The 25,474-nt window shown below is 36.0% G+C and overlaps 1 protein-coding gene across 9 annotated transcripts in view; it reads left to right on the top strand.

Annotated features, from left to right (window-relative positions):
- CEP128 (centrosomal protein 128) overlaps positions 1–25,474 on the top strand; it is a 391,529-nt gene that overhangs the window by 16,448 nt on the left and 349,607 nt on the right. For all 9 annotated transcript variants that reach the window (XM_032878540.1, XM_032878542.1, XM_032878539.1 and 6 more), the window contains 5 exons: positions 4,935–5,095; positions 6,804–6,890; positions 19,627–19,753; positions 20,782–20,900; positions 23,746–23,837. In XM_032878540.1, coding sequence (XP_032734431.1) covers positions 4,949–5,095; positions 6,804–6,890; positions 19,627–19,753; positions 20,782–20,900; positions 23,746–23,837 — 572 coding nt within the window. In that variant the 5' untranslated portion in view covers positions 4,935–4,948. The remainder of the gene's footprint in view (positions 1–4,934; positions 5,096–6,803; positions 6,891–19,626; positions 19,754–20,781; positions 20,901–23,745; positions 23,838–25,474) is intronic.

Here is a 25,474-nt window from a genome sequence, read left to right as displayed (position 1 = left end):
TTCTGGAGTAGAGTTCAGTGATTCATCAGTTATATACAACACCCATTGCTCATCACAACAGGTGTCCTCTTTGATACCCATCATCTGTCTGGCCCGACCCCCATCCACCTCCTTCCATCAACCTTCAATTTCAGTTCTCTATTGTTAAGAGTCACTTGCGGCTTCTTCTTCTTCTTCTTCTTTTAAAAATTAGTTTCAGTGGTAGAATTTAATGATTCATGAGTTGCATATTAACACCCAGTGCTCATTACATCAAGTGTCCTCCTTAATGCCCATCACACAATTATACCTTCCAGGACCCACCTCCGCTCCAGCAACCTTCAGTTTGTTTCCTAAAGTTCGGTGCCCCTTATGGTTTGCCTCCCTCTCAATTTTCATCTTGTTTTATTTTTCCTTCCCTTCCTCTATGTTCATCTATTTTGTTAAGTTCCACATATAAGTGAAATCATACAATATTTGCCTTTCTGTGACTTATTTCACTTATCATAATACCCTTTAGTTCCATCCATGTTGTTGCAAATGACAAGATTTCAGTCTTTTTAATGTCTGAGTAATATTCCAGTGTGTGTTTGTGTGCATGTGTATACACATACAAATATATAATCACACACACTCCACATCTTCTTTATTCATTCATCTGATCATAGACATCTGGGCTCTTTCCATAGTGTAGCTGTTGTGGACATTGCTGCTATAAACACTGCAGTGCAGGTGCCCCTTTGAATCACCACGTTTATATCCTTTAGATAAATACCTGGTAGTGCAGTTTTTGGGTCGTAGGGTAGCTCTATTTTCAGCTTTTTGAGGAACCTCCATACTTTTTTCCAGAGTGGCTGCACCAGTTTGCATTCCTACCAGCAGTGTTAAGAGGGTTCCCCTTCTGCATTCTTGCCAACATCTGTTGTTTCCTGACTTGTTAAGTTTAGCCATTCTGACTGGTGTGGGGTGGTATCTCATTGTGGTTTTGATTTGTCTTTCCCTGATGCTGAGTATTTTTTCATGTGTCTGTTGGCCATTTGTATGTTATCTTTGGAGAAATGCCTGTTCATGTCTTCTGCCCATTTCTTGAGTGGATTATTTCTTGAGTGTTCTTTGGGTGTTGAGTTTGATAAGACATTTGCAAATATCTTCTTCCATTCTGTCAGTAATCTTTTGTTTTGTTGACTGTTTTCTTTGCTGTGCAAAAGCTTTTTATCTTTTTTTTAAAATTTAAATACTTTTTTTATTAATCATTTTTTTAAAATTTATTTTCAGCATAACAGTATTCATTGTTTTTGTACCACACCCAGTGCTCCATGCAATCCGTGCCCTCTCTAATACCCACCACCTGGTTCCCCCAACCTCCCACCCCCCCCACCTCTTCAAACCCTTCAGATTGTTTTTCAGAGTCCATAGTCTCTCATTGTTCACCTCCCCTTCCAATTTCCCCCAAATCCCTTCTCCTAACTCCCCATGTCCTCCATGCTATTTGTTATGCTCCACAAATAAGTAAAACCATATGATAATTGACTCTCTCTGCTTGATTTATTTCACTCAGCATAATCTCTTCCAGTCCCGTCCATGTTGCTACAAAAGTTGGGTATTGATCCTTTCTGATGGAGGCATAATACTCCATAGTGTATATGGACCACATCTTCCTTATCCATTCGTCCGTTGAAGGGCATCTTGGTTCTTTCCACAGTTTGGCAACTGTGGCCATTGCTGCTATAAACATTGGGGTACAGATGGCCCTTCTTTTCACTACATCTGTATCTTTGGGATCTTGATGAAATCCCAGTAGTTCATTTTTGCCTTTGTTTCCCTTGGAGACGTGTCTAGTAAGAAGTTCCTACAGTTGAGGTCAAAGAGGTTTCTGCCTGTGTTCTCCTCTAGGATTCTGATGGATTTCTGTCTCACATTGAGGTCCTTAATCCATTTTGAGTTTATTTTTGTGTATGGTGTAAGAAATTGGTTCAGTTTCATTCTTCTGCGTGTGGCTGTCCAATTTTCCCAACACCATTTATTGGAGACTGTCTTTTTTTCCATTGGAAATTCTTTCCCGCTCTGTTGGAGATTAGTTGATCGTAGAGTTGAGGGTCCATTTCTGGGTTTTCTATTCTAGTCCATTGATCTATGTGTCTGTTTTTGTGGCAGTACCATACTATCTTGGTATCCCAGCTTTGTAATACAGCTTGAAGTTCTGAATTGTGATGCTTCCAGCTTTGGTTTTCTTTTTCAGTATTTTTTTACTTTGGCTATTTGGGGTCTTTTCTGGTTCCATACAAGTTTTAGGATTGTTCCAGCTGTATTAAAAATGCTGATGGTATTTTGATAGGGATTGCATTCAATGTGTAGGTTACTTTGGGTAGCATAGACATTTTAACCATATATGTTCTTCCAGTACATGAGCATGGAATGTTTTTTCATTTCTTTGTGTCGTTTCTTTCTTAAGTGTTCTGTAGTTTTTTGTTTTGTTTTGTTTAAGATTTTATTTGTCAGAGAAGAGCACAACAGGGGGAGGAGTAGGCAGAGAGAGAAGCAGGCTCCCTGCTTAGTAAGGAGCCTGATGCAGGACTCGATCCCAGGACCCTGGGATCATGACCTCAGCTGAAGGCAGACGCTTTAGAGTTTTTAAGAGTATAGATTCTTTTACTTCTTTAGTCAGGTTTATTCCTTGGTATCTTATGGTTTTGGTGCAATTGTAGACTCCTTAATATCTGTTTCTTCTACTTCATTATTAGGGTATAGAAATGCAACTGACTCCTGTGTGTTGATTTTATATCCTGTGACTTTGCTGAATTCCTGTATCAGTTCTAGCAGTTTCGGGGGGAAGTCTTTTGGGTTTTCTACATGCAGTATCATGTCATCTGTGAAGAGTGAGAGTTTGACTTCTTCTTTACCAATTTGTATGCCTCTGTTGTTGTTGTTGTCTGATTGCTGTGGGTAGGACTTGCAGTTCTATGTTGAATAAAATTGGTGAGAGTGGACATCACTGTCATGTTCCTGATGTGGGGGAAAGCTTTCAGTTTTTCCCTGTTGAGAATGGTAGTCACTGTTTTTTTTTTTTTTTTTTTTTTTTGTGTATGTAACTTTTATGATGTTGAGGTATGTTCCTTCTATCCCTACACTGCAGAGAGTTTTTATCAGAAAATGCTGGTTCTTCTGCTTTCACTAATGGAGAATGCTGGAAAGTGTTTTAACTTAGAATAAACAATTTTAGGTCATATGGTATCAGTTTATAAGACAGACACATAGGAAGTAATTTCCTCAGTTTAAAAGGTGAACTTTAATATTTCTCCTCGAATATATTCTTTTGGACTTAAACAGTTTTGTTCCAGGTAAAGCAAAGCTAAATAATTCTGGTTCATGTTTCCTGATGTGGGAGGGAACTACGCTCTAGGCAGTGTAACTTTGGACTTGTGGGCAGGAGATGGGAGGCACAAAGCAGAGGAGATCGGTGCAGCAGGTGGTTGAGAGACCTGCACGGGGGACAGACAGGAGTCTGACAGCATAATCTCTAGCCCTCTCTCTGCTGTTAGAAGTTCCATTGATTCTTTTTCTGATACTGCAAAGACAGACTGTATTTCACTTAAAAAACAAACAAAAAAAACCCCAAAAAACCCTAAACTTACAACAAAGGTCCTTGCTTATCTTTTTATTTAGTTTTATTTAATCTAACATTTAAAAACATAAATGCTTTCATGAATTGCTCTAGGATCTATTTATAATTAACAAATTCCCTTTATCTTTGTTTTAGATGTATGGTAATGTACTACCCAGATGCATTCAGAATAAAGATTCAAAAAGTCCAGAGTATTCTAGATCAGTAATGAAAGTTTTCATCATACTATATGTAATAAGCCAGAAAAAATGGCCATATAAATTTATATATTTTAGGAAGATTATAACAATGTTAAAGATTGTTAAGCCCCCATTAAGCAAAAAATGAAATTGGAATACTCCGTAAACTTCCACTTTTGATCAATGAGTGTTCTCTGATGCTTTTTCTGCTCCAAATATATTTTTTTCTTAAAATTCCGTAAAAGATTTCCTGAAACTTTTGATGTTGTCTTCTCATGAAGTAATTTTCTTTTGCATTAAATCAAATATTGAGGTAAGGATGGAAAGAAAGCATATTTAGAGAATTTTCTACTGATGAAACTATGCTCAGAATGTTTGGCTTTCTGTTTTGGTGGATCAAGATGCCATCTTCTCACATAGTTGTTTTTATGGAGTTTGTACCTCTATTACAGCATTTGTTTAATTCTGTATTTTAAATTAGGGTGCATGGGGAGGGCCTGGCTGGCTCAGTTGGTAGGGCATGGGACTCTTGATCTCAGGGTTGTGAGTTCAAGCCCCACATTGGGTGTGGAGATTACTGAAAAATAAAATCTTAAAAAAAAAAAATTAGTTAAAGTGCATAAGAGTGTTCACTATACACTGCATGGGGTTCTCTTATTTTAGGTCATTCTGCGAGTGTTGTATTTTTGTTTAAAGACACCCATATTCTTATAGCTTGGTGAAATGGACTTCAGACCAGTATTGAGACCTGCAGGTCCTACCTTAGAGAATGACTTTTTTTTCAATTGTAGTGATGCCAATCTAACCCTAACCTGTCCCTTCTATCAGCAGTGTTGTTAGTAAGATTAGGTAAGATACTATATGTGAAAGTGCTTTTAAAATTTCAGAGCATTGCCCAAAACCAAGGGATTATTGTTACTTGTAACCATGACTAAAATCATATCTGAGGAATTCTTCTCTTAAAGCAGAAAAAAATGAAGGAGAGAGAACTACACGGGGAAGTGACTTGTGTTTTCAAGGTACATATTTAGAAATTATGATATGCCAAAGGACCGATGTAATACTTAAAAAGATCAAAATGCAAATAGTTAATTTAATCTCATATTTCCATGCTCTTTACTGTTTGATTGATCTTGACCTGGCTTTGTTTTAAGGATTGTGTACATCAATGGCAGAATCCTCCAGCGATTCAGACCACTTTCGCACTCGTGATCAATTGAGTCGATGGACTGCCAGGTCAACATACAGGGAATCTCTAAGTCATCCTACGGTAGGCGTCACCAAGAAGATCAACACTATAACAAGTACTCTACAGGTTAGTTAAACTGTGGTTGCTTGTAATAGGTTTTAAATAGTTTTGAGAAGTAGTTTTGGTCAGCCTATTAGTTTTTTTGCTGCTATAACAAATTACCATAAAACTAATTATATAATTAAGTAATTATTTATAATTAATTAATAATTAAAATAACAAGGTTTTTTTTTTTTTATAGTTCTGTACATCAAACCTGACACTGGTCTTATTGGACCCAAATCAGGGTTTAGTAGGGCTACATTCCTTTCTGGAGACACTAGGGGAGTATCTGTTCCTTTGCCTTTCCCAGATTTCAGAGACTGCCCACATTTCTTGAGGCTCTCTTCCTTCATCTTCAAAGCTAGCAAGGACAGGTTGAGTCTTTATCACATCACATCACTCTTGAGTACTCTTCTGTTTCCCTCTTCTACTTTTAAGGACACTTGTGATTACCTTGGGTTCACCCAGTAATCCACAACAATTCCCCCCACCACCCCTGTCTCAAGGTTCTTAACTTAAGATATGTATCAGATCTGCAAAATCCCTTTTGCCATGTAAGGTTACATATACACAAGTTAAGGATTAGGACTTGGGCATCTTTGGGGGCCATTATTCTGCCTAACACAATCAGTAAAGATATTTGAAATATATGATAGGTTGTGGAAGTGTTTTGGGATAAGGCAACATGTCCAAATAAAAAGTGTGGGAGTAAAACGAGTATGAACTACCACAGTTTAGCTTATTGTGGACATGTGCTTTTAGAGAAATTGTTCATATTTTGGCCAGGCAGATTATTCAGGAATGAACAATACTGAGATGCCATTTTTATGCAGAGGCTAACTTTTGACTGTGTTTGGAATTTTGAATGGTGGCAGTTTATATCCTCTCCATAGAAAGGACTTGGGAAATGAGGTGGGGGAAGGGTAACACAACCAAGCTGGGCAAAAGAAAAAGAGTTTTTTTTCCTACCTGTTAATCTCTTATTTTTGCTTGCCTGCATAAGCAATGATTTTGACTTTTAATTGCTTTGGGTTAGTATGCTTAGATAAGAGGAGGCTAATTTCTGTTGGAGAGGCCATAATTTGACTTAAAACTCAAAGTCTTTCTTTTTAAGCTTATGTAAACTAGCATGCCATTGGATTTTTAGAGTACAAATCCTTGTTCTTTCCCACCAAAGAGACACATTAGTAAGTATGTATTTTTGAGAGAAATACCTTCATTAATCTCTCAGTTAAAACCTGGCTCATTTGGGTGGAAACACTTTTTGTTGTGATTAGAACTAAAATTGTTTATAGCTAAAGGTTTAAGGATACTTTTTTTTTCTTTTTTCCTAATCAAGTTCTGAGGTGAAGTTATAATTGAAATAACATTGATCCTAATGATTTGCTTCTCTGTACATAGTCTATTAGGTTTATTCTCTTAGGATTCCTTTTCTATAAAAAAGGTGTGAATTAGGTGCATAAATTAATAATGAAGAACCTTATTGTTGCCAACTGATTATGGAAACTTGGATAAGGATTTAAATTGTGTGCTTCAGTCAATTGTAGATGGATTTGGGTTTCCCTCTCAGTTTTTTTTTTTTAATACTTATTTGATTTGTAAAGTATATTCATATCTAACTTAAGTATGATATAAATTGTATCTTTTACAAATGGTTAACTTAGCTATTTGATATACTACAGGGCTAAGAAAAACACTGGAACAATTAATAAAATCCATTTTCTTTTTTAAGGACACCAGTCGGAACCTGAGACAAGTAGACCAGATGCTTGGACAGTATCGAGAATATAGTAATGGACAGGCGGGTGCTATAGAACACGTGAGAATGTTTACATATGTTTGCCTTTTTTCTTACATATCTTTTTGGAAAGCAGTTGAGAAATAGGGAGGTGAGTTTAAGAATGGAACCATTGTGAACACCTTTAGCTTTTAGATTGCTTTACTATTTTTTAGTAATTAGCTTGTCAAATGGATTGCCAGTTAGCTTATATAGATTAGATTCTGTTGAATTTGAAAGTTTAAAGTCAGAGGAAGAAGAATTTAGGACATTAGTTATACTGAGACTTACTAAATTTGGGCCACTGATACCCCTCCTGGGAGTTAAGAATTTTATGGATGGTTTATTTTAAAGTAATACATGTTCATTGATTATATAAATTTTAAAAACTCTCTTAGCCCTTGAGTTCCACTCCAAGGACGTAGCAATTTGACAGTTTCTTGTATATCTTTCCTAGCAGTTTCTATGCATGTATACATATAACTACCATATTAATAATGAGAATTAATTATTTGCTTTTTAATTTATTAGTGAAAACTTAAGCAGCATTAACTAATATCAGGCACAAACTTACTTTCTCATGCTCAATATTAGATGCTTAATTGTGGCAGCAGATTTCCTTTGAAAGGAGGAATTGGGAAATTATGTATTAGGTAAACTTCTGTATAGATAAACATTTAAAACGCAAAATGTAATCTGTGGCATTCAGCCTCTGTGGTATGCCTAAAGTCAAAACCTCTCTTGGGATGTGGTTTTATATATGGAAAGTATATAAAATCAACAGGTATTTTATTTCCTTCTGAGTTAAAAGTACATAGAATACAAAGCTATTCATTAAAAATAAGACACAGGAAGCAAGAGTCTTTTCTTTAGCTTTAGGTCTATTCCTTAGACTGGTCTACAGTCTATTCCTCGTTTCCCCAAATTCTTGTTCTTTTAAAACAGTTGATTCTCAATGATTTTTCCCTGCAGCATACTAGAAGGGTATGTCATTCATTGCCTTATGTTATAATTACTCATTAGAGCAATGATTTTTACCCTGCCACTGTAAATTACCTGGGGTGATATCTGCCATAATCTATGGGATTACGTATAAATTGGAAAGAATATTTCTCACAAATGATTCTGATGGGCTCTTCAGTGAAAATTGCTTTCTTAACATTAAACTGCTATGGAATTTATCCTACCCAAAAAGGAGGGTTTTTGTTATTTATTTATTTATTTTTTTAAATCTGTGTATGTTTAGGGAGGGACCCTGGAGAGTGATTTCTTTTTTTGTTTCTTTAATCTTTTGGTGGCTATGCTGTAACTCATACCAGTCTTGCTATCGAACCTGCTGTTTTTTTGTTTTTTTCTTTTTTTCTCCTAAACATTCTGAAACAGGTTAATCCAGTTTTTAACCACTGTTCAATGTTAAAAAATTTCTCCATTCTAAATACACATTGCCTTGTTGAAATTAGCATTTCTTTTTTTTAAAATAGAAGAGATTTCCTAGAAAATGAGACCAATTCTTTTGCTGTAGGGAAGACAAGGATTTTTATTAACTAAGATTTTGTAAATGATTCTGTTGCTAAACTTCAGGAAATGGCTAAGTGAGGTGTGCATGCATACATATACACATTTAGTATCTGTTTTATTGGGATTTAACTTTGTAAACCTAATTTGCAGTTGGTGTAGGGAAATACAAATATTTGATGTAGCATTTCCCTTTTGGGATGATCTCCCTCAACAAGAGAACTGGGAGAATTACTCCTGTTGATTTGTAAGGCCTCAGGGTCAAGAGTCATGTTGGGTTACTTTTTTGATGACTTCTTGAACTGTACATAATTTCACCTTGTTCCTTTAAATCTTTATAACCGACCATCCTAAATTTCCTTCTTTGCTTTTTTTTTTTTTTTTTTTAAAGAGTGAGAAAGAAAGCATTTGAGCTGGGGTGGGGTGGGGTGTGGCCAAAGAGAGAGGGAGAGAATTTTTTTTTTTAAGATTTTTTTTTTTTTTTTTTTTGAAAGAAATCATGAGTAGGCAGAGAGGCACGCAGAGAAAGGATGGGGGCGGGGAGCAGGCTCCCTGCTGAGCAGAGAGCCCAATGCAGGGCTCTATCTCAGGACCCTGGGATCATGACCTGAGCCAAAGGCAGAGGCTTAACCCATTGAGCCACCCAGGCACTCCACTTCTTTGCTTATTATATGTGAAGGCCTCTCTCTGAGGAGTTGAGCAGTGTTAATGCATCAGTGATGCAGTCCATGGGGTCTCATAGAGAAGCAGTACCTCCCTTTCCATAGGCTCTTCAGAAATGTCTCCTTATGCTTATTAGTATATCCCAGGCACTTTTATATTAGCCCATTTAGTTCTTTCAACAATCCTATTAGATAGATACTATTATTATCCTCACCTACATGCTGAAAAAATTGGGGCACAGAATGGTTGCTAACTTGCCCATGGTCTCAAGGTTAGTTAGTGACACAGCCATGGGTGGGATGTTACCCTGAAGCTTAGCATCAGGATTCATTTACTTCTCTGAGCCATGGTTGCTCACATTTGTGTGATGTTGTGAGTACATATTTCTAAAAATTGGGATTTTGGATTCAGAGTTTGAAGGCTTATATACTTTACATCAACAACCTGGATTTTAGAGATCATATTACCTGATAGAAAAACAGAAGCCCACTGTCACACAAGTCATTAATGTTACAGCTGCTACAATGTCTAGAATGCGTTTTAGATGAAACAAATCCAGAAACACAATTTCTTCATAAAAAGAAATATGGCACTGAGCTAGGATTGGCATTGACAGATTGTCAAAGTTGGTGGTTCTAGCTGCCACTTAGGCAATGTGGAAGGTTCTGCAAGTTGCCTACATCAGCATCAGTTTTCCCCTTCCTTCTAAATAACAGCCATTGATTTTTCACTATCATTTTCTGCAGCTGTTCCAGCCAATGAGCCATATTTAGTTGGATAGTATGTCTTAGGATTTTGGGTGCAATGAACTTCGACTTTATGGAAGTGTCATCTTGCATTATTTCTCATGCTGCAAATTTCTTGGGAGGTCTGTGAACACTTGGGCAAAAGAGGACCTGTGGGGAAGGTTTTATTTGGAAGCTTACTATGAAGATTTGGAACATTGTAGTCCCATATTAAATAGTGCAATATATAAGCTTAGTGCTTAAAGTATTTCTAGAACTGTGTGTTCCTATTCATGAGAGAACAGGGTCTATTTTTTGTTTAATGTTATAAAAATGGAATGCCCTCAAGGAAGAATATTAAAAAAAAAAGAATATTCAACATAAAAAGTTAATACCTCTGCAGTGGAAATTTGGACTGCAGCTGCAGCTACACCAGTTGATATTGGTTATATGAGAAAAATAGAGTTGTCTTCAATTAAATCAGCAGACTGGTTAAGTTCATTTTTAAGGTAAAGATTGATGAGAATATAGTAATATCAAATTAGAACTTAGAGACTTGCATTAATAGGTAATTTTTCTTCTAATTAAGTACTCTGATTAAAATTTCCCTTTGGGAGTGATAGGATCTTGCCATCTGGCATATGGACTTCAAAAGAATTTGAATGTTAAATAATAAAGTGCAGGTTTTTTCTTATATTCAGTGGGTTTCAGTTCTCAGATATAATTAGTGATATCCCAGAAGGATGATGGTAATGGTTTAGGGCCAGGCACGAACCGCTTGTAATATCTCAAAGTGGAAGGTACCTGCCCCTTTTTTTCTGGCTGAATTTTACCAATTATCCTGAGGGTGAGAAGAGTTCAGTTTAATGTTAAGTAGTAAGAATCTATTAAGAAATTATAATCAAGCAGTTAAATCCTGCAGCGACTTTCTTTTTGTAAATATATTTTGATCTTAGGAGTTAGGTTGTTAGAGTCTTATATTTAAAGTTATATTACCAAGTCCTTCATGAAATTGCTGGACAGGAGAGTAATTTTTATAGAACTTTGCTTTGAGGCTAGTGGAAAAATGTGGACTCTGGAGTCAGATTTGAAATTTAATCCTGTTTTTTTCTACTAGAACACTTTAGTGACTTTGGACAAGGTATTAAACTTTTCTAAATGAGTTTTGTCATTTGAAAAATGAACATAGTCCTATATCCCTCATTATAACTAACATTTATTAAGGTGGTCACACTGTTTAGACACTTCCTAAACATTCATGTCTTTGTTGTTTCTTTAATTCATTCAGTAATCCCTACCTTCAAGCCTTTGCTATGTTCTTAATGTAGTACTTGGTATATTCTAGCCACTCAAAACAGGTGGGCCTAAACCCAGTTTCATTTGTGTGTCATTGTGACAATAAACAACATAGCGTGTTGCAACACTCACAGGGATAAGTATGTCTGATTATTTTGACTTCAAAGTATATGCTAAGTTAGACAACACAGATAATAATGCGTTTTGTCTGTCTTCTGTTCATGAGTATGATGTTTATTAAGAACACATTCCAGTTTCATGAGTGCTCATTTACTGATACTTAAAATATTACTTAAAAATATTTTAAGAATACTTTCAAAATTATGATTAGAATGTGTGTGATGTATGGGCTTTGAATATATAGGATTTCATTTTAAAAACAAAATAGTTACGTAAATAAAAATGTATCATTTGAAAGGGAATTTCTCCATTTCGGGAATACTATTATGGGCTTATATTTCCATAAATCAGCATATGGAGAGAAGTTAGGCAAAGCAGCTGGAGCTAATAATCTTTTGGTAAATAAAAAATAAAATAGTAGCAACCATTTCAAAAATACATTTCAGTAACAGATGGTGGTACCAGAAAAATGTGCAAACCATAAATTTTCACTCTTATTTAATTTTTTAAGACTCCTTCTCCTCCTCTTCCTTGCTTTTAATGGTAGAATACAAATAGACTGAAAGGAACCAAAATAGAGCTGATACAATTAACTGCTCTATAAGCAAAGTATTTTGCAGTCTGTTGTCAGATAAACTTTGGCATCTGTAAAGAAATAGGCAGTGAAGGAAGCCAGGCATAAAAGCACTTAATCAAAGTGCCTGTGGATGACATCATTATACTAGACAGAATTTTTAAAATCACTACTTTTCTGCCTACACTTTTGCCCTGGATTTTGTCAAGCTGACCTCTAACATTTGTAAATCTAAGTACTTCAATTTTTTTTTTTTTTTAAGATTTTACTTATTTATTTCAGAGAGAGAGATCACAAGTAGGCAGAGAGGCAGGCAGAGAGAGAGGGGGGGAAGCAGGTTCCCCGCTGAGCAGAGAGCCCCATGAGGGGCTTGATCCCAGGACCCTGAGATCATGACCTGAGCCGAAGGCAGAGGCTTAACCCACCGAGCCATGCAGGCGCCCCTATGTGTCATTATTGTAGGTACATCTAAACTTACAACACAAACTTTCTGTAGTCACTGGTGCTATGTATATTGTGAATATTTGTTAAATATTGACTCTTTACTGTTAGGTGAAAACAAAACTCAATCTTTAGGCAGAATATTTTCCTATTTCTGCTTAACTCTGCAGCTAAGTGACTGTAGTTCTCTTACATGAGCAAATTTGCATGCATTTATGTAGAATCTATGTTAGGGTATGTTTTCTTCTTGGTATGCAAATTAGACAATTTGGAGTAAGAAGAGCATCGGAAGAAACTAAATGGGATCTTTACATGGTTTCCAAAATTCAAGCCTATTTTAAAGATTTATGTATTAGAGAGAGAGAGAAAGAGAAGGTGCATGCATACACATTCGCACACAAACGGGGAGGGTCAGAGCAAGAGAGGGAGAGAGAATCCTTGAGCAGACTCTGTGCTGAGTGTGGAGCTCTACATGGGGCTTGATCCGGGGACCCTGAGATCACAACCTGAGCCAAAACCAAGAGTCGGCCATGGCTGACTGAGCTGCCCAGGCACCCACAAGCCTACTTTAAAGTGCAGTATTTATAATTTTTGTCAAGGTTATTGCTGGTTTTTTTTTTTTTTTTAAGTTGTGTTTTTCATTTGTGTGGAAGCTAATTATTTGATGATTATTTGGTAGCTACTATATGTGTGTGTGAATAATGACTACTAGTTTGTTTCTATTATGGTCCCTATGGAATAATGGTTAATATTTTTTTAAGAATTTTCTAGTAACTATTTTTCCTGTGATTTTTTTCTCTCTCACAATGAGCTAGTCAAAGATGGAATTAGTTGTGAATTTGTGAGATACAATGATTATTAGTGAAGCACTTACTGTTGCTATGTATTTACCAAGAAAGTTTATACATGTGGTTCTTTGCCACATTTTTCTCATTTTTTCTTATTGAAGCCGAATTTTATTGAATGATTTATCTTAGGAATTTCTGATACTGTTTGTGGAGTTGGTGCCTAGTTTCCTACTGTTTACTGTTGCTTCGAAACCTTATCTTCCTAGGGACTGGTCAAGAAGTTTGCTAGTACAAATTTTGGAAAGCAGGGCCCCTGGGTGTCTCAGCTGGTTAAGTGACTGTCTTTGGCTTAGGTCATGATCCTGGAGTTCCAGGATCCAGCCCTGCCTCAGGCTCCCGACTCAGTAGGGAGCCTGCTTTTCCCTCTGACCCTATCCCTCTCATGCTCTCTCTCTCGCTAACTCTCTCTCAAATAAATAAATAAAATCTTAAAAAAAAAGAATCTTGGAAAGTCATGGAAAGTCATAATTTTTTTTATTTATTTTTTATTTTTCAAAGATTTTGTTTATTTATTTGATAGTGATCACAAGTAGGCAGAGAGGCAGGCAGAGAGAGAGGGGGAAACAGGCTCCCCACCAAGCAGAGAGCCCGATGCAGGACTCGATCCCAGGACCCTGGGATCATGACCTGAACTGAAGGCAGAGGCTTTAACCCACTGAGTCACCCAGGCGCCCTGAAAGTCAGTATTTTTAACTTAAACAAACCAGAGTTCTAGGGCCAGGTAGGTAGAGTTAGCATCTATTTTCCCTGGGTACTAAATGCACGGAGCAGCTATTTGAGGACTCTGAAAAGTAAATACAGGCAGTCCTTGTTGCATGGTTTGATGTGCATGTGTTTCACTTCCCAGTTTGGTCAAATAACATCAGCCTCCCAAATAACACAATTTGGAATTTCTGTTAACAAAGTTTATTAACTAGGAGTAACTGCAAAAAGCACATGCTTTGCTACTAGCTCTTCAGTTCACACATTACTATCTAAATAAGAGATCATTGAAGTCTGTTGTTGTTTGGTCGCAGATAGCAAAACATACAGTTGTGTTACTTGCTTGCCTTCTAATGATAAACCTGTAGTGTGCTACTTTATAAAAATTAATAATAATAAAGGGATTGGCTAACAGTGCAACAATAAAGTGAAAAGTGATAATGCTGGAAGTGAAATGTGAATTATGAAGGAGTTCTATGTGGAGTCATAAAGAAGTAGCTGCTGTTAGTGAGAATATTGATGCTGCTGCTCTTCAAGAATCCCTAGACATACATCCAGCCAGAGGAATTTAGTGAAATCATTTTTAAGGAATGACAGTTCTTCTAAAGAGTTTCTCCAGATTAAGACATCCCATTTTTTCATTCCATTTATTTTTTGCTCTTCTATGCATTGCCTACAATCTTCATAGTAAAAACTACTATATATTGAGCAAACTAGTCTTCCCCAGGCTTTGTTCTAATTATTTTACATACTGTCTTACTGTTCCCTTAAAAAAAAAAAAAAAAGTGAGACTTTAGCTCACATGGTGTGAAATACGTGGATAGGAACTGAAGCAGAAGCAGCACAGCTGAGGAAATCACTGCCAGGCTTCCCCCTGGTTTTTCTGAATCACGATGTTTTCAATGACCATACCTCTTATTTGGAGTACCCATTGGCAACTGGATGATTTCCTTTCAGAGATTTGCTTTGCAATGTAGTTGGTCCTTTTGAGTTACATACTGTTTCAGTTCATTAAACTTCTGCTTTGTCTCTAGTTAGAGACTTTGACATAGAGCCATCACAGAAATTTCAGAGCTCTATGAGAATTTGAGAGTTTTATATTTTTATTTATTTATTTATTCATTCATTTTTTTATTTTTAAAGAATTTATTTACTTATATGACAGACTGAAAGAGCACAAGGATGGGGATCTCCAGAGGGAGAGGGAACAGGGAGCCTGATGAGGGGCTCAATTTCAGGACTCTGGGCTCATGACCCGAGCTGAAGGCAGACACTTAACCGACTGAGCCACCCAGCACCCTGATATTTTTATTTTAATGTTAATCTAAAAGCTTTGGTGGTTTTACACAATTTCATTTATCTACTAGTTTCCAAAATAATGAGTTGATTTGCTAGCATGCTCTAGTAGTGACCAGTGGTTTTTTTTTCAGCGTGGGGATCATTAACTCACAAATTTATGCATATTTGAGGTGTTTGAATCCATTGTAGTTAATATTACCATTGATGCTCAAGTTATTTTATCATTGCCTAGAGGGAGACTTCTGGACTTCTAAGTTTAAGAACATGTTTTGACAATTTGGGTAAACCACCTTATAATTGCCATTCAATTTCAGTGCCCAAGTTTTATTTGTATTTGTACTAGTACATAATAGTAATGTTTCAGTTATTGTAGTCTAATATCAAATGAATGCATATAAATGAATAGACCTAATATGTAAATAATACTTTCATCTCAAGTTGAGGTGAAAAATATGGCATAACATTTTCTATGATGCTGCTTTTACAGCCTTTCAGATAAGGGAAATAGGTGGAAAATGGAATCATCATTTGGTACCTGCACAGATAGCCACTCTAAACTCTTAGAACCTGTACCATTGGAGTCAGTACCACAGTCTTGTGTGGAGCATTGGTTTAGCATTCAGCAAAATAACATCTATCATAGTAAAGTAAATTAATCTTAAATTGAGTTTTATTAGTGTTTTTTAATTTTTTTAAAATTTCAAGTTTGGTTTGCTTTAGGACCTAGTTAGGGGTTAAAATCCTAAAGAATTTAAAACAATTTTTATAATTTTATTTTTTCTTTATCTGTTTTTATGTTTTAGGAGTTATCAGATCAGTTTCATACATCACAATTAGATTTTGTGTGGTATCTCTTGTGTTATTGCTACTTTAAGTGTAGATTTTTTTTTAAAAGATTTTATTTATTTATTTGAGTTAGAGTGAGAGAGAGAGCACAAGTGCTGGGAGGGAGTGTCGGAGGGAGAAGCACAAGCAGACACCCAATGAGCTGGGAGCTGGACACTGGGCTTGATTCCAGGACTCAAGATCGTAACCTGAGCCCAAGGCAGATGCTTAACCAACTGAGCCATCCAGATGTCCCATTAAGTGTTGATTATCAGTTATATTTTCAGTTTTGTATTTTAGGTGGAGGACCTGTTTTTATCATGATATTTACAGGAGTGATTAATTGTTTATCTCGTTTACCTTTTACATTACAGTTTTTGGTATTTATATATCAACCTGTTCATCTATTCAATGGTGTATGATAGATCTTTTTAGAATTTTAAAATGAGGTTGCCAAATAGTTTGTCTAACTTTTTATCTTATTTATGAAATGATTAAATTTCCAACATCTGTTATTACTTCTAGGTTTTGGGGTAATGGATCATTTCTCTTATTCTGTAATATTTTCCAGGTGGTTCCATGATGGTTTTTTGTTACTGTTGTTATTAGTAGGGAGTGTGTGTGTGTGTGTTAATTCATTTTATTCATCAGCTTTTAGCTACAGCTTAGGATTTGTTAGCAGTAAGCCCACATGAAAAGGATGATGGCAAGTTCTGCTTCTGGCATTGGTAAGGAAGATTATTTTGGATAACCTATCCTATTCAGAACAACTAGAAAGGCAATAAATAAATAAATAAAATCATGAATCTATCAGAGAACAACCAAGCAAGTAAAGAATATTATAGTCTGGATCTCGTAAAGATCTGTCAAAAATGGAAGTCCAGAAGGATGAGTTGTGCTTTTGTGACTCTTCTTCCCTTAAGGCAGTAGCTGATTTCAAAAGAGATTGTTAGAAGCAGAGAGGTTAGTATCAAAGCTATCAGTAGACTGGAGAGCCCAGGGAGACCAAAACTGGAGTTAAGGAATCTTCAAGTTTTCACTGGAGACCCCAAAGAATGATAGCTTAGGAAAAATGATGAGGTGAAAATGAGAGAAGTAATGAACCGAAAATGGACCTGTTCTGATGGGGCAGAAGGCCAGATTTGAATCATCTTGGTTCCTGACTAGATTAAGGTTATTTGGGTTTCCTAGTGACCGTAGCCTGGCTTCCTGCTAGAAGCAAAACCAAATCCCTTCTGGAGGAAGATGTCATCATCAGAGCTTTAAATAACCACCACAGTTTTTCAAATATAATGTCTATTGCATGATAATCACACATAAGAAAATGTAAGAGATGACTGAAAATCAATGGAAAAGAACAGACAGTAGAAACATACTTGATAATATAAAAATATGTGATTAACCTATTCAAGAAATTAAAAGACAAGATTGAGAATTTTGACAAAGAATTGGAAGCTCCAAAAATGAACCAAATAAAAATTATAGAAACTGAGTAATATAACTAAAATAAGCAAATAAATAAATTAAAACCAATCCTGTTAAAGTATGGATTAAATAACAGTTGGTATTACATTGAAGAGAGAATTAATGAATTTGGCCAACATAAGTTACCCAAAAAAGAAAAATGGACAAATGAAAGGATGAATAATGTAGAAAAGAGCATGATTGATATATAGGATTTGGTAAAAAGATAACTTGAATATAACCAAGTTTTCAGAAAGAGAGAGAGGAAAGAAAGGGGCAGAAACAGGGTTTGAAGAGATGATGGCTGAGAATTTATAACACAGGTAAGATATCAAGGTACAGATTCCATGATCTCTATGGATCAAAAATGAGATAACTACAAATAAAACTTCACATCGTTTTATCACAGTAAAACCATTGACAATCAGGGTCAAACAAAATCTTAATAATTAGAACTAAAAAAGGCAGACTACCCTCAAAAAAAGCAACAAAAAGAAGTGACAGCTTACTTTGTTTCTAAAGGGATACTGACATCAGGCATCACTTGAAAGATGTGAATAATAACAAACACAGAAAAAGTTAATAGAGCTGGTTCTGTTGCTAACTTGTGTGATCTAAAGTCATTTTATATTTCTAGTCCTTTTTTCATGTTACAGTTTAGATTTGAGTTTCTTAATATAGTTTAATTGTATTCAGAGCTTATCATAAGTGTTCACTGTATGAAATTTTTGGTCTACTTCCATGTTAGATTTAGTTTTATTTTACTTACATATAAATGATGCTCAGGGTAGACCTTGTTTTCCTGGGCCTTCTCTGTATATTTTTAATAGGCTGAGTCCTGTAGCTAGTGAATGCTCAGGCAGGATGGGATCTTATATATCCCAGCTTAGGGAAGCAGGAGACAGAGAGTATAGAAATATTAGCCTCCCTCCTACCCCCCGGAAATGAGAACAACATTAGAGGTGGATTCCTGAAATTTTATTTCTTTTAATCTAGACTGTGTTATCCTTGATTCTGCAGAAGAGCTAAATCCAAATAACTGAAATGAGAAAGGATTTGCTCATTTGTCATTCACATTCTGTTTCATTTGTGCTTTCTCTTCTACTGGGGCTGCTTTTTTCTGCACAGTTCCCCAAGGAAACCAAATTGTTCTCTCCATAAGTGGTGGTCTACTATTTATTTCTGGCTGAATTTAGGAAACCCTGTCCTTTCAATCATTTGTTTTGACATTCTCTTTAAAGAGTTATGGGTGACTTGTTCTATGGATCTATGCATTATTTTTATTATGTTTTATTTATCTTTGGATAAGATCTCTAGATCTGAAGTTGCCCAGTAGTTCAGGGCATGTGGATTTCCCTCAGCTTTACTCGCTTGTTACTTTGGGTTTCAGTTGTATCCTCTTCTCAGGTCTGTAGCTGTGTACAGCTCTGGATGTTATTCTTTGTAGTTAGTGTCTTTTTACTTAATTTAGCTCTTTAGGTCTAAAAGTTGTCTCATATCCCCTGCTGGCTGACTCCTTAATAATGTGAAGAGGGCATTTGGACAATTCTATTCCCTAGTATGTATTAACAGACTGACATCCACCCACATAGTTTTCTGGGATTTGAAGTCTTTGAATGAATGAAAAAAGATGTTCTGATATGCAACTGGACAATGCACATTATTTTAATAGCAGCGGTTACTGTGATAGCTGATTAGTTTCCTATTTGTTATAGACCTGGGGCTTCTGAAGGAATATTTAAAGGGGAGGAAGACTCTCTTTCTTCTCTCAGATATATGGTGAAGTATGGGTGGCACATCAGTTAGACATTTAATCTGGTTTTGTAAGCCCTTAGGTAGTAGATCTGTTTTTCACATTCTGCTAATAGATGGAATAGGTAGCAACAGATGCTACTTAAAACCAGATGTTAGAATTGGTTCTGAGAATATTTATGTTTATATGTTTATAGTTCTATTTTTTTTTTTTTTTTTAAGAATTTGTTGATTTGACAGAAACTGTGAGAGAGGGAACACAAGCAGGGAGAGTAGGAGAGGGAGAAGCCTTTCTCCTGTAGAGCAGGGAGCCTGACACGAGGCTCGTTCCTAGGGTCTGGGATCATGACCTGAGCTGAAGGCAAATGCTTAATGACTGAGCCACCTGGGTACCCTCTATGTTTATAGTTCTTAACTTACCTTACTCCAAATTTTTTTCTGATACAATTCTCCTTGGGAACTCCGATTATTTCAGAAATAGCTTAAAAATCTCTTGTCTGTTTGTATTTAGAATTGTTTAGAGAGAATAACTTTTCCTTCATTATATTCTTTAGTTAAAAGAAAGCTTGGAACAGTCAATAGGCCAGCTGCGGAGTCAACGTTTATTGAGAAACTCAGGAGGGAGAAGTATTTCTGTTACAAGTCTGACTGCGAGTGACCTTGATGGTGGCACTGTGACAGGTAAACTCTTCAGATGTCTTGAAAACTCTCTTTTTGTTTTACAAGTATTCCTGAGGTCCATATTGAATACATTTAATCTTTGGAGAAATAGGACCCGTATACAATATCATACAAATGAAGTTAAGAAGATGCAGTTGTCAGTGATTTTATGGTGAATATTTTGAAATATGTTCAGTGGGACTTTGTTATTCTATTACATTTGTTCTCAGACTCCATAGACTACATAGAGTTTTACTTGACAAAACTTGAATTTAATTTTCTGCCTCTAATCAAAATGAATATCCAAATAGGATTTGCTTTGTAGTGTACTTTATAAGATGAGAAGTCTCTTCCCAGCTTCATAGTTTTTCAAATTCTGGTTAAGAAATAGCCTATGATGCTTGTTAAGAACAGGTGAATTTTATCTTTGGTGTGCAGCTGGAGTTCAACGGCTAGATTAAAGATGTAACTCTTGGTTGGCCTGTGGTTAGTCTTAATATTTTCCTACAACACTGAGATCACATTTGAATGGAAAGGACTTAGAGTAGAAAAGAACAGAAAAGTTTGCAGTACAGAGAGATGATTTACGTAGAAGTGAACATTAGTAAGCCCACATTGTTAATACTGCTGTTGAATAAGGATTAAAAATTGGATACAATTAGCTATTTTTAATGTATTGAATTTTAAACAGTGTTCAAATTTTAGATTACTTTGTTGTTTGAAAATTGCTTTATTAGTATAAAGTTATATTTTAGAAAGACAAAAGTTATTTTTATTTGCCAATTTATTATTTTTAAATAAGGGAAATACCATATTACATCTTTGAAAAGCATAGCGAGTTAAAACTTTTGATGTTTTCTATCTCCAAGTTATTTCTGTTGCTCATTTTATCTGCTTTAAGAGGAAGATTTGTGCCACTTTTTTGGCCCTAGCAAGATAGTTGGGAAATAGTTTGGGTTAGGTCCTGAGTATGTATTTTCTGAACAAAATTTTAGATTGTTTGTTCTCCTGCATGTTTTATTCTCTTTTTTTGCCTTTCATCTCTAAAGAGAGCTCCCGGTTTCCACCTACCTCACCCCTCAAGGACTATGGGGATCAACAGAGTACTAAGCGAATTAGGTCCAGAACTGGTGTCCGATTTGTTCGGGAGCCTGACGACATGGGCCAGGTACTTTATATTATTCTGTAATCTGTGTTTGATCTTTTTTTTTTTTTTTTTGAAACCAAATAAACTTTTATTTTCAATAAATAATTATCATTTATTTTGAATTTTGTAATGGAGGAGGATGTTTCATGGAACATTTAAAGGTGAGTTTAGCTGGTCATGTTTTTGTTTCCTTATGAGGTCGCTCATTCTTCTGCAAGCCCTGTTAAGTCAGCCACTTTGTTTCATATAAACAAGTTAGTCCCTGTGGTTAACCTGTTGATTTTTTTTTTGGGGGGGGGGGTTTCTGATTGTTACATCACTGATGGAACTAATTAATAGAAGCAAGAACTTTTATACTTTTTTCATATGTTTCATGTATCCACTGGAGATTTTGGGTGTATTGGTTTTACAGATATATTTCTTTTTCTGCTTCTTTTTTTTTTTTTTTAAAGACTTTATTTATTTATTTGACAGATAGAGATCACAAGTAGGCAGAGAGGCAGGCAGAGAGAGAGAGAGAGAGAGGAAGGGAAGCATGCTCCCCGCTGAGCAGAGAGCCCGATGTGGGGCTCGATCCCAGGACCCTGGGATTATGACCTGAGCTGAAGGCAGAGGCTTTAATCCACTGAGCCACCCAGGTGCCCCTCTTTTTTTTGCGTCTTTAAACGTCCCTATAAGAGCTGAAAAAAATGTTTCTTGTTGCCTTGGGTAGCTAAATTAATTAGGTAAGGGCTAGAGGATGTTGCCAACTTTGACATCTGTGTTTTGGTGGTTTTAGGATCATGGGCTCAAAGTTTGTTAGGATACTCATCTGTAGCTTTTACTTGTTATAGCATAAGAGAAGTAACAGAACCAAGTGCATGAGAAGACACCTTGTAGGAACTTCTCCTTCACTGTGTAATTTTTTTTTTTTAGTAGGTGCAACTTTAGAGTGAATTATATGGTGTAGCCTGGAGCTAAGGACAATATTCTACTATGATTCATTTACTCTTTCATTCTGTTTATTTATTGTTAGTGTTCTGAGACAGTGCTTGTGCCTGGAAACAGGAATAAGTAAAAACCTTGCCTTTTCATGGAGCTTGTAATCTGGGGGGGGGGGGCGCTAGTTATTAATAAAATAAGTACACAAATACTCCCTTAATTGTGAGCTGAGTTGCATGCTACATCAGAAAGCATAGGGCCATGGGAGTGTGTGGTAAAGGGACTTTTCCCCCAGTCAGGGAAGGTTTCCTGAGGAAACGCTGATGGAACTGAAACCTGAAGGTTGAGTGAGTCATTTTAGGTAAAACAAATACTTTGGCAGGAGGGAAGTTAGCACCTCTGAGCAACTTGAGGAAGGCCATGTGGCCGGAGATGTATGAAGGGCCAAGACTGTGCACAGCCTTGTATGGAGGTGACAGTTATTTTGAAAAGATCACTCCACCTCTAGTGTGGAAAAATGGAATCTGTGTAGGCAAACCAATTAAGAGGATATTGCTGTATTGTGGATGTGAGATGCTAGTTACTTGGATTAGGATAAATGGTGTTGGAGAGAACGAGGTGGGGCGGTAGACTTAAAAGCTATTTGGTGGGTAAAATGAAAGGTCTTGAAGATCAGATGACCATTTGGGGAGGGTGGGAATGATTGAAAAGGAGGCATCAGAATCAGAACCTAGGATTCTGGTTTGCAAAACTGGAAAATCATGCCAACACCCAATTTCTTTTTAACTGTTCTTCCTGATTTTAAGTCTCTTAAGATGACCCGTAACTCCACATTATCTGTGTACTTTCTTAATGCCCTGCTCATCATTTGTCATTTTGTTTGCATGTCTATCTCCTATGTTAGATTCTGAGCCCCTTTTTTCCTACCATAATTGGTGGCACTGATTAGTTGCTCAATGCACATTTGTTGAATCAATTTGTTGTTTCTGCAAATCTCTATAACTTACATTTTTTTATAAATTATAGTATACACATACATATATAGTATACATATTTACAGTTAATAGTACAATAATTTAAAGAAAAATTCATGTAACCACTGGGAATTAGAGTGTTATCAATACAAGGGCTATCAACTATCCTGACTTTTATATTAATCATTCTCTTGCTTTAAAAACAAAACATTTGCACTACTTATATCTTGTTTAGTATTGCCTGCGTTTAAACTTTATATAAGTGGAATAATACTTTGTCTTCTTTTGCTATTTTTCAATTGATGTTATTTTTTTGACATTCAGCCTTACTAGTGTGTAGGTAGGTTTCATCATTTCATTTTTACTGCCGTATTATATCCACTGGGAGAACATATCACAATTTATTTATATCCATTCTGTTCTTAATGGACTTTTGGGTTATATTTGGTGTTTCCATTATGAACAGTGTTGCTTCAAACATTCTTATACGTGGTTCCTGGTGCACATTGGCAAGAGTTTCTCTGTAGCATGGATTGACATACCATGGCATGGAACAGAGTTCTTGTATAACACAGCTATGCTCATTTGTTTATGGCTACTTCTGTGCTAAAAGTGGCAGCATTGAATAATTTTGACAGAGATCATGTAGTCTGAAAGCCTGAAATACTTGCTGTTGTACTATTTACAGAAAGTTTGCTGACTTCTTTTTTACTGGGGTATCTAAAAGGATCAGAATTACTGTACTATAAAGGATGTGACAGTTTATATATAAGAAGTTTTATATAACTTTTAAAAAATGTTTTTCTTTGGAGAAATATTTCCTTCAGAATAGACATATGTTTTATTATGTGTTAATAACAGTATAAAATTTGGGCATTAGTGCAAAAAATAAGTTCTTACCAACCTCAGTGAATCTTCATGGAAGAATTAAACAGAATCCTAAATGGATGACTATGTTTTGCCTTTACCAGCTTCATGCTTTTCATCAGTCCCTCCGAGACCTCAGCAGTGAACAAGTTCGGCTTGGAGAGGATTTCAATCGGGAGCTTGCCAGAAGAAGCCGGTAAAAGCAGAATATGGTTTTTGTTGGAGGCATGAGTTATTAGAAGAACACATTAAGTTCTATAATTGACATGTTTACATGAATTTAAAAAACAGTGCTGTTTTTATACCAGTATTTTAAAATTTATTAATAGAACAGTTTAAAAATCCTTTAATTTTAGAATGTACCATGACTCCTTGTTAGAAAAATTAATTTCATATTTTTTTTTAGAGATTTTTACTTATTTATTAGAGACAGCGCATGCTCTCAGGTGTGAGCGGGGAGAGAAGTGGGAGAGGGACAAGCAGACTCCCTCGTGAGCGGGGACCCCAACGATTCAGGGCTTGATCCCAGGACCCTGAGAACATGACCTGAACCAAAGGTGGATGCTTAACAGACTGAGCCACCTAGACGCCCCTAATTTCATATTTTTAAGAACATTTTAACTTACTCTACTGAGCGTTGCCATTACAGAGAGATACATTGTGAGACCTTAGTAAAGAGGTCGATTTGCAAATACATTGGAGGGGGTGAGAGACAGGCAGAGTCCAATCTGATATTTTATCTTTCAGTTGAAATCCTCAAAAGTGAGTGGTTTATATCTGAAAGGTCTTTGCAGTTTTATCAATTCTGGGTCGTCCCCAACAAGTATCACTTTATTTAAAATTTCTTCACTGTCTTTTCATTTTCATCATCAGCAGTGACTGTTGGTTTTCATTTGGAGGTTATTTTTAGAAGCAACCAAACTTTTTATCCCTTCTCAAGAGTCATACTCTATACAGCAGTGATGAGGGAATAACAAAGCTGAGTGGAAGTTTCTGTACCAAGTCCACTTGCTGACTCCCATTCCATCTAATAGAATCATTCCATGCATGTTTTGTGTTGCTATAGCAAAAAGGGTGAAAGCTATAGTTTTAAATCTGTGATCAACTGTAGTCTGTATAATTTACCTGCTTTAAATGAGGAAGGCAGGGAATTTAGTAGTAAGAATTAAATACCTTAACTATTGTTCCTACTACTAATAGTTAATATTATTGAACAATTACTTCATGCCAGATAGATTTAGGTTTAAATTTTACAACAACCCTAATGAGGTAGTCATTATTATTTTTTCCAATTTTTGGATGTGGAAAGGGGCACAGAGAGATGAAGTAATTCAATTTGCTGGAGTTTAAATGGAGGATATGGTCTAATCAGGATTCAGAGGTAGGCATATGGCCCCAAGAGTATTTGCTCTTTACCACTTATAGTACCCTGTGGTTCAAGATTATTTTCATATATAGCTGGTATGAATAAAGAAATTAAGTTCCTGATGTCTGAGATATATTGTTGAGCTATATTTATTGTTATTCTTTTAAGCCAGTAAGGTTAGTTAATTTAAAACTAGGTATTTAGTTTTGACAAGTTGATAAAATGAGCAGAATGGTGTCAACATCGTAGTAAAGTATGTTCTTAGATTGCTTTATTCTGTGGCTTTTACATATTTGAAGAAAGGATATAAATTAAGCACTAGGAACATGAATTTTTAGGTATTTGTCCTGTAAGAAGACAAAGCGGAAGTTGTAGAGATGATTTACTTATTTAGCTTAAGTGATCATTTGGCTGTGCAGTGGTGGACTGGGAATCTTCTATCTGTGGGCTGGTACGGTCTAGTAATA

Source organism: Lontra canadensis, unplaced genomic scaffold (assembly GCF_010015895.1).
Source record: "Lontra canadensis isolate GAN:19392208 unplaced genomic scaffold, GSC_riverotter_1.0 scaffold64, whole genome shotgun sequence".
NCBI classification, from domain to species: Eukaryota; Metazoa; Chordata; class Mammalia; order Carnivora; family Mustelidae; genus Lontra; species Lontra canadensis.
The sequence above is the reverse complement of the archived record's forward strand: the minus strand, read 5'-3'. Positions and strand labels throughout refer to the sequence as shown.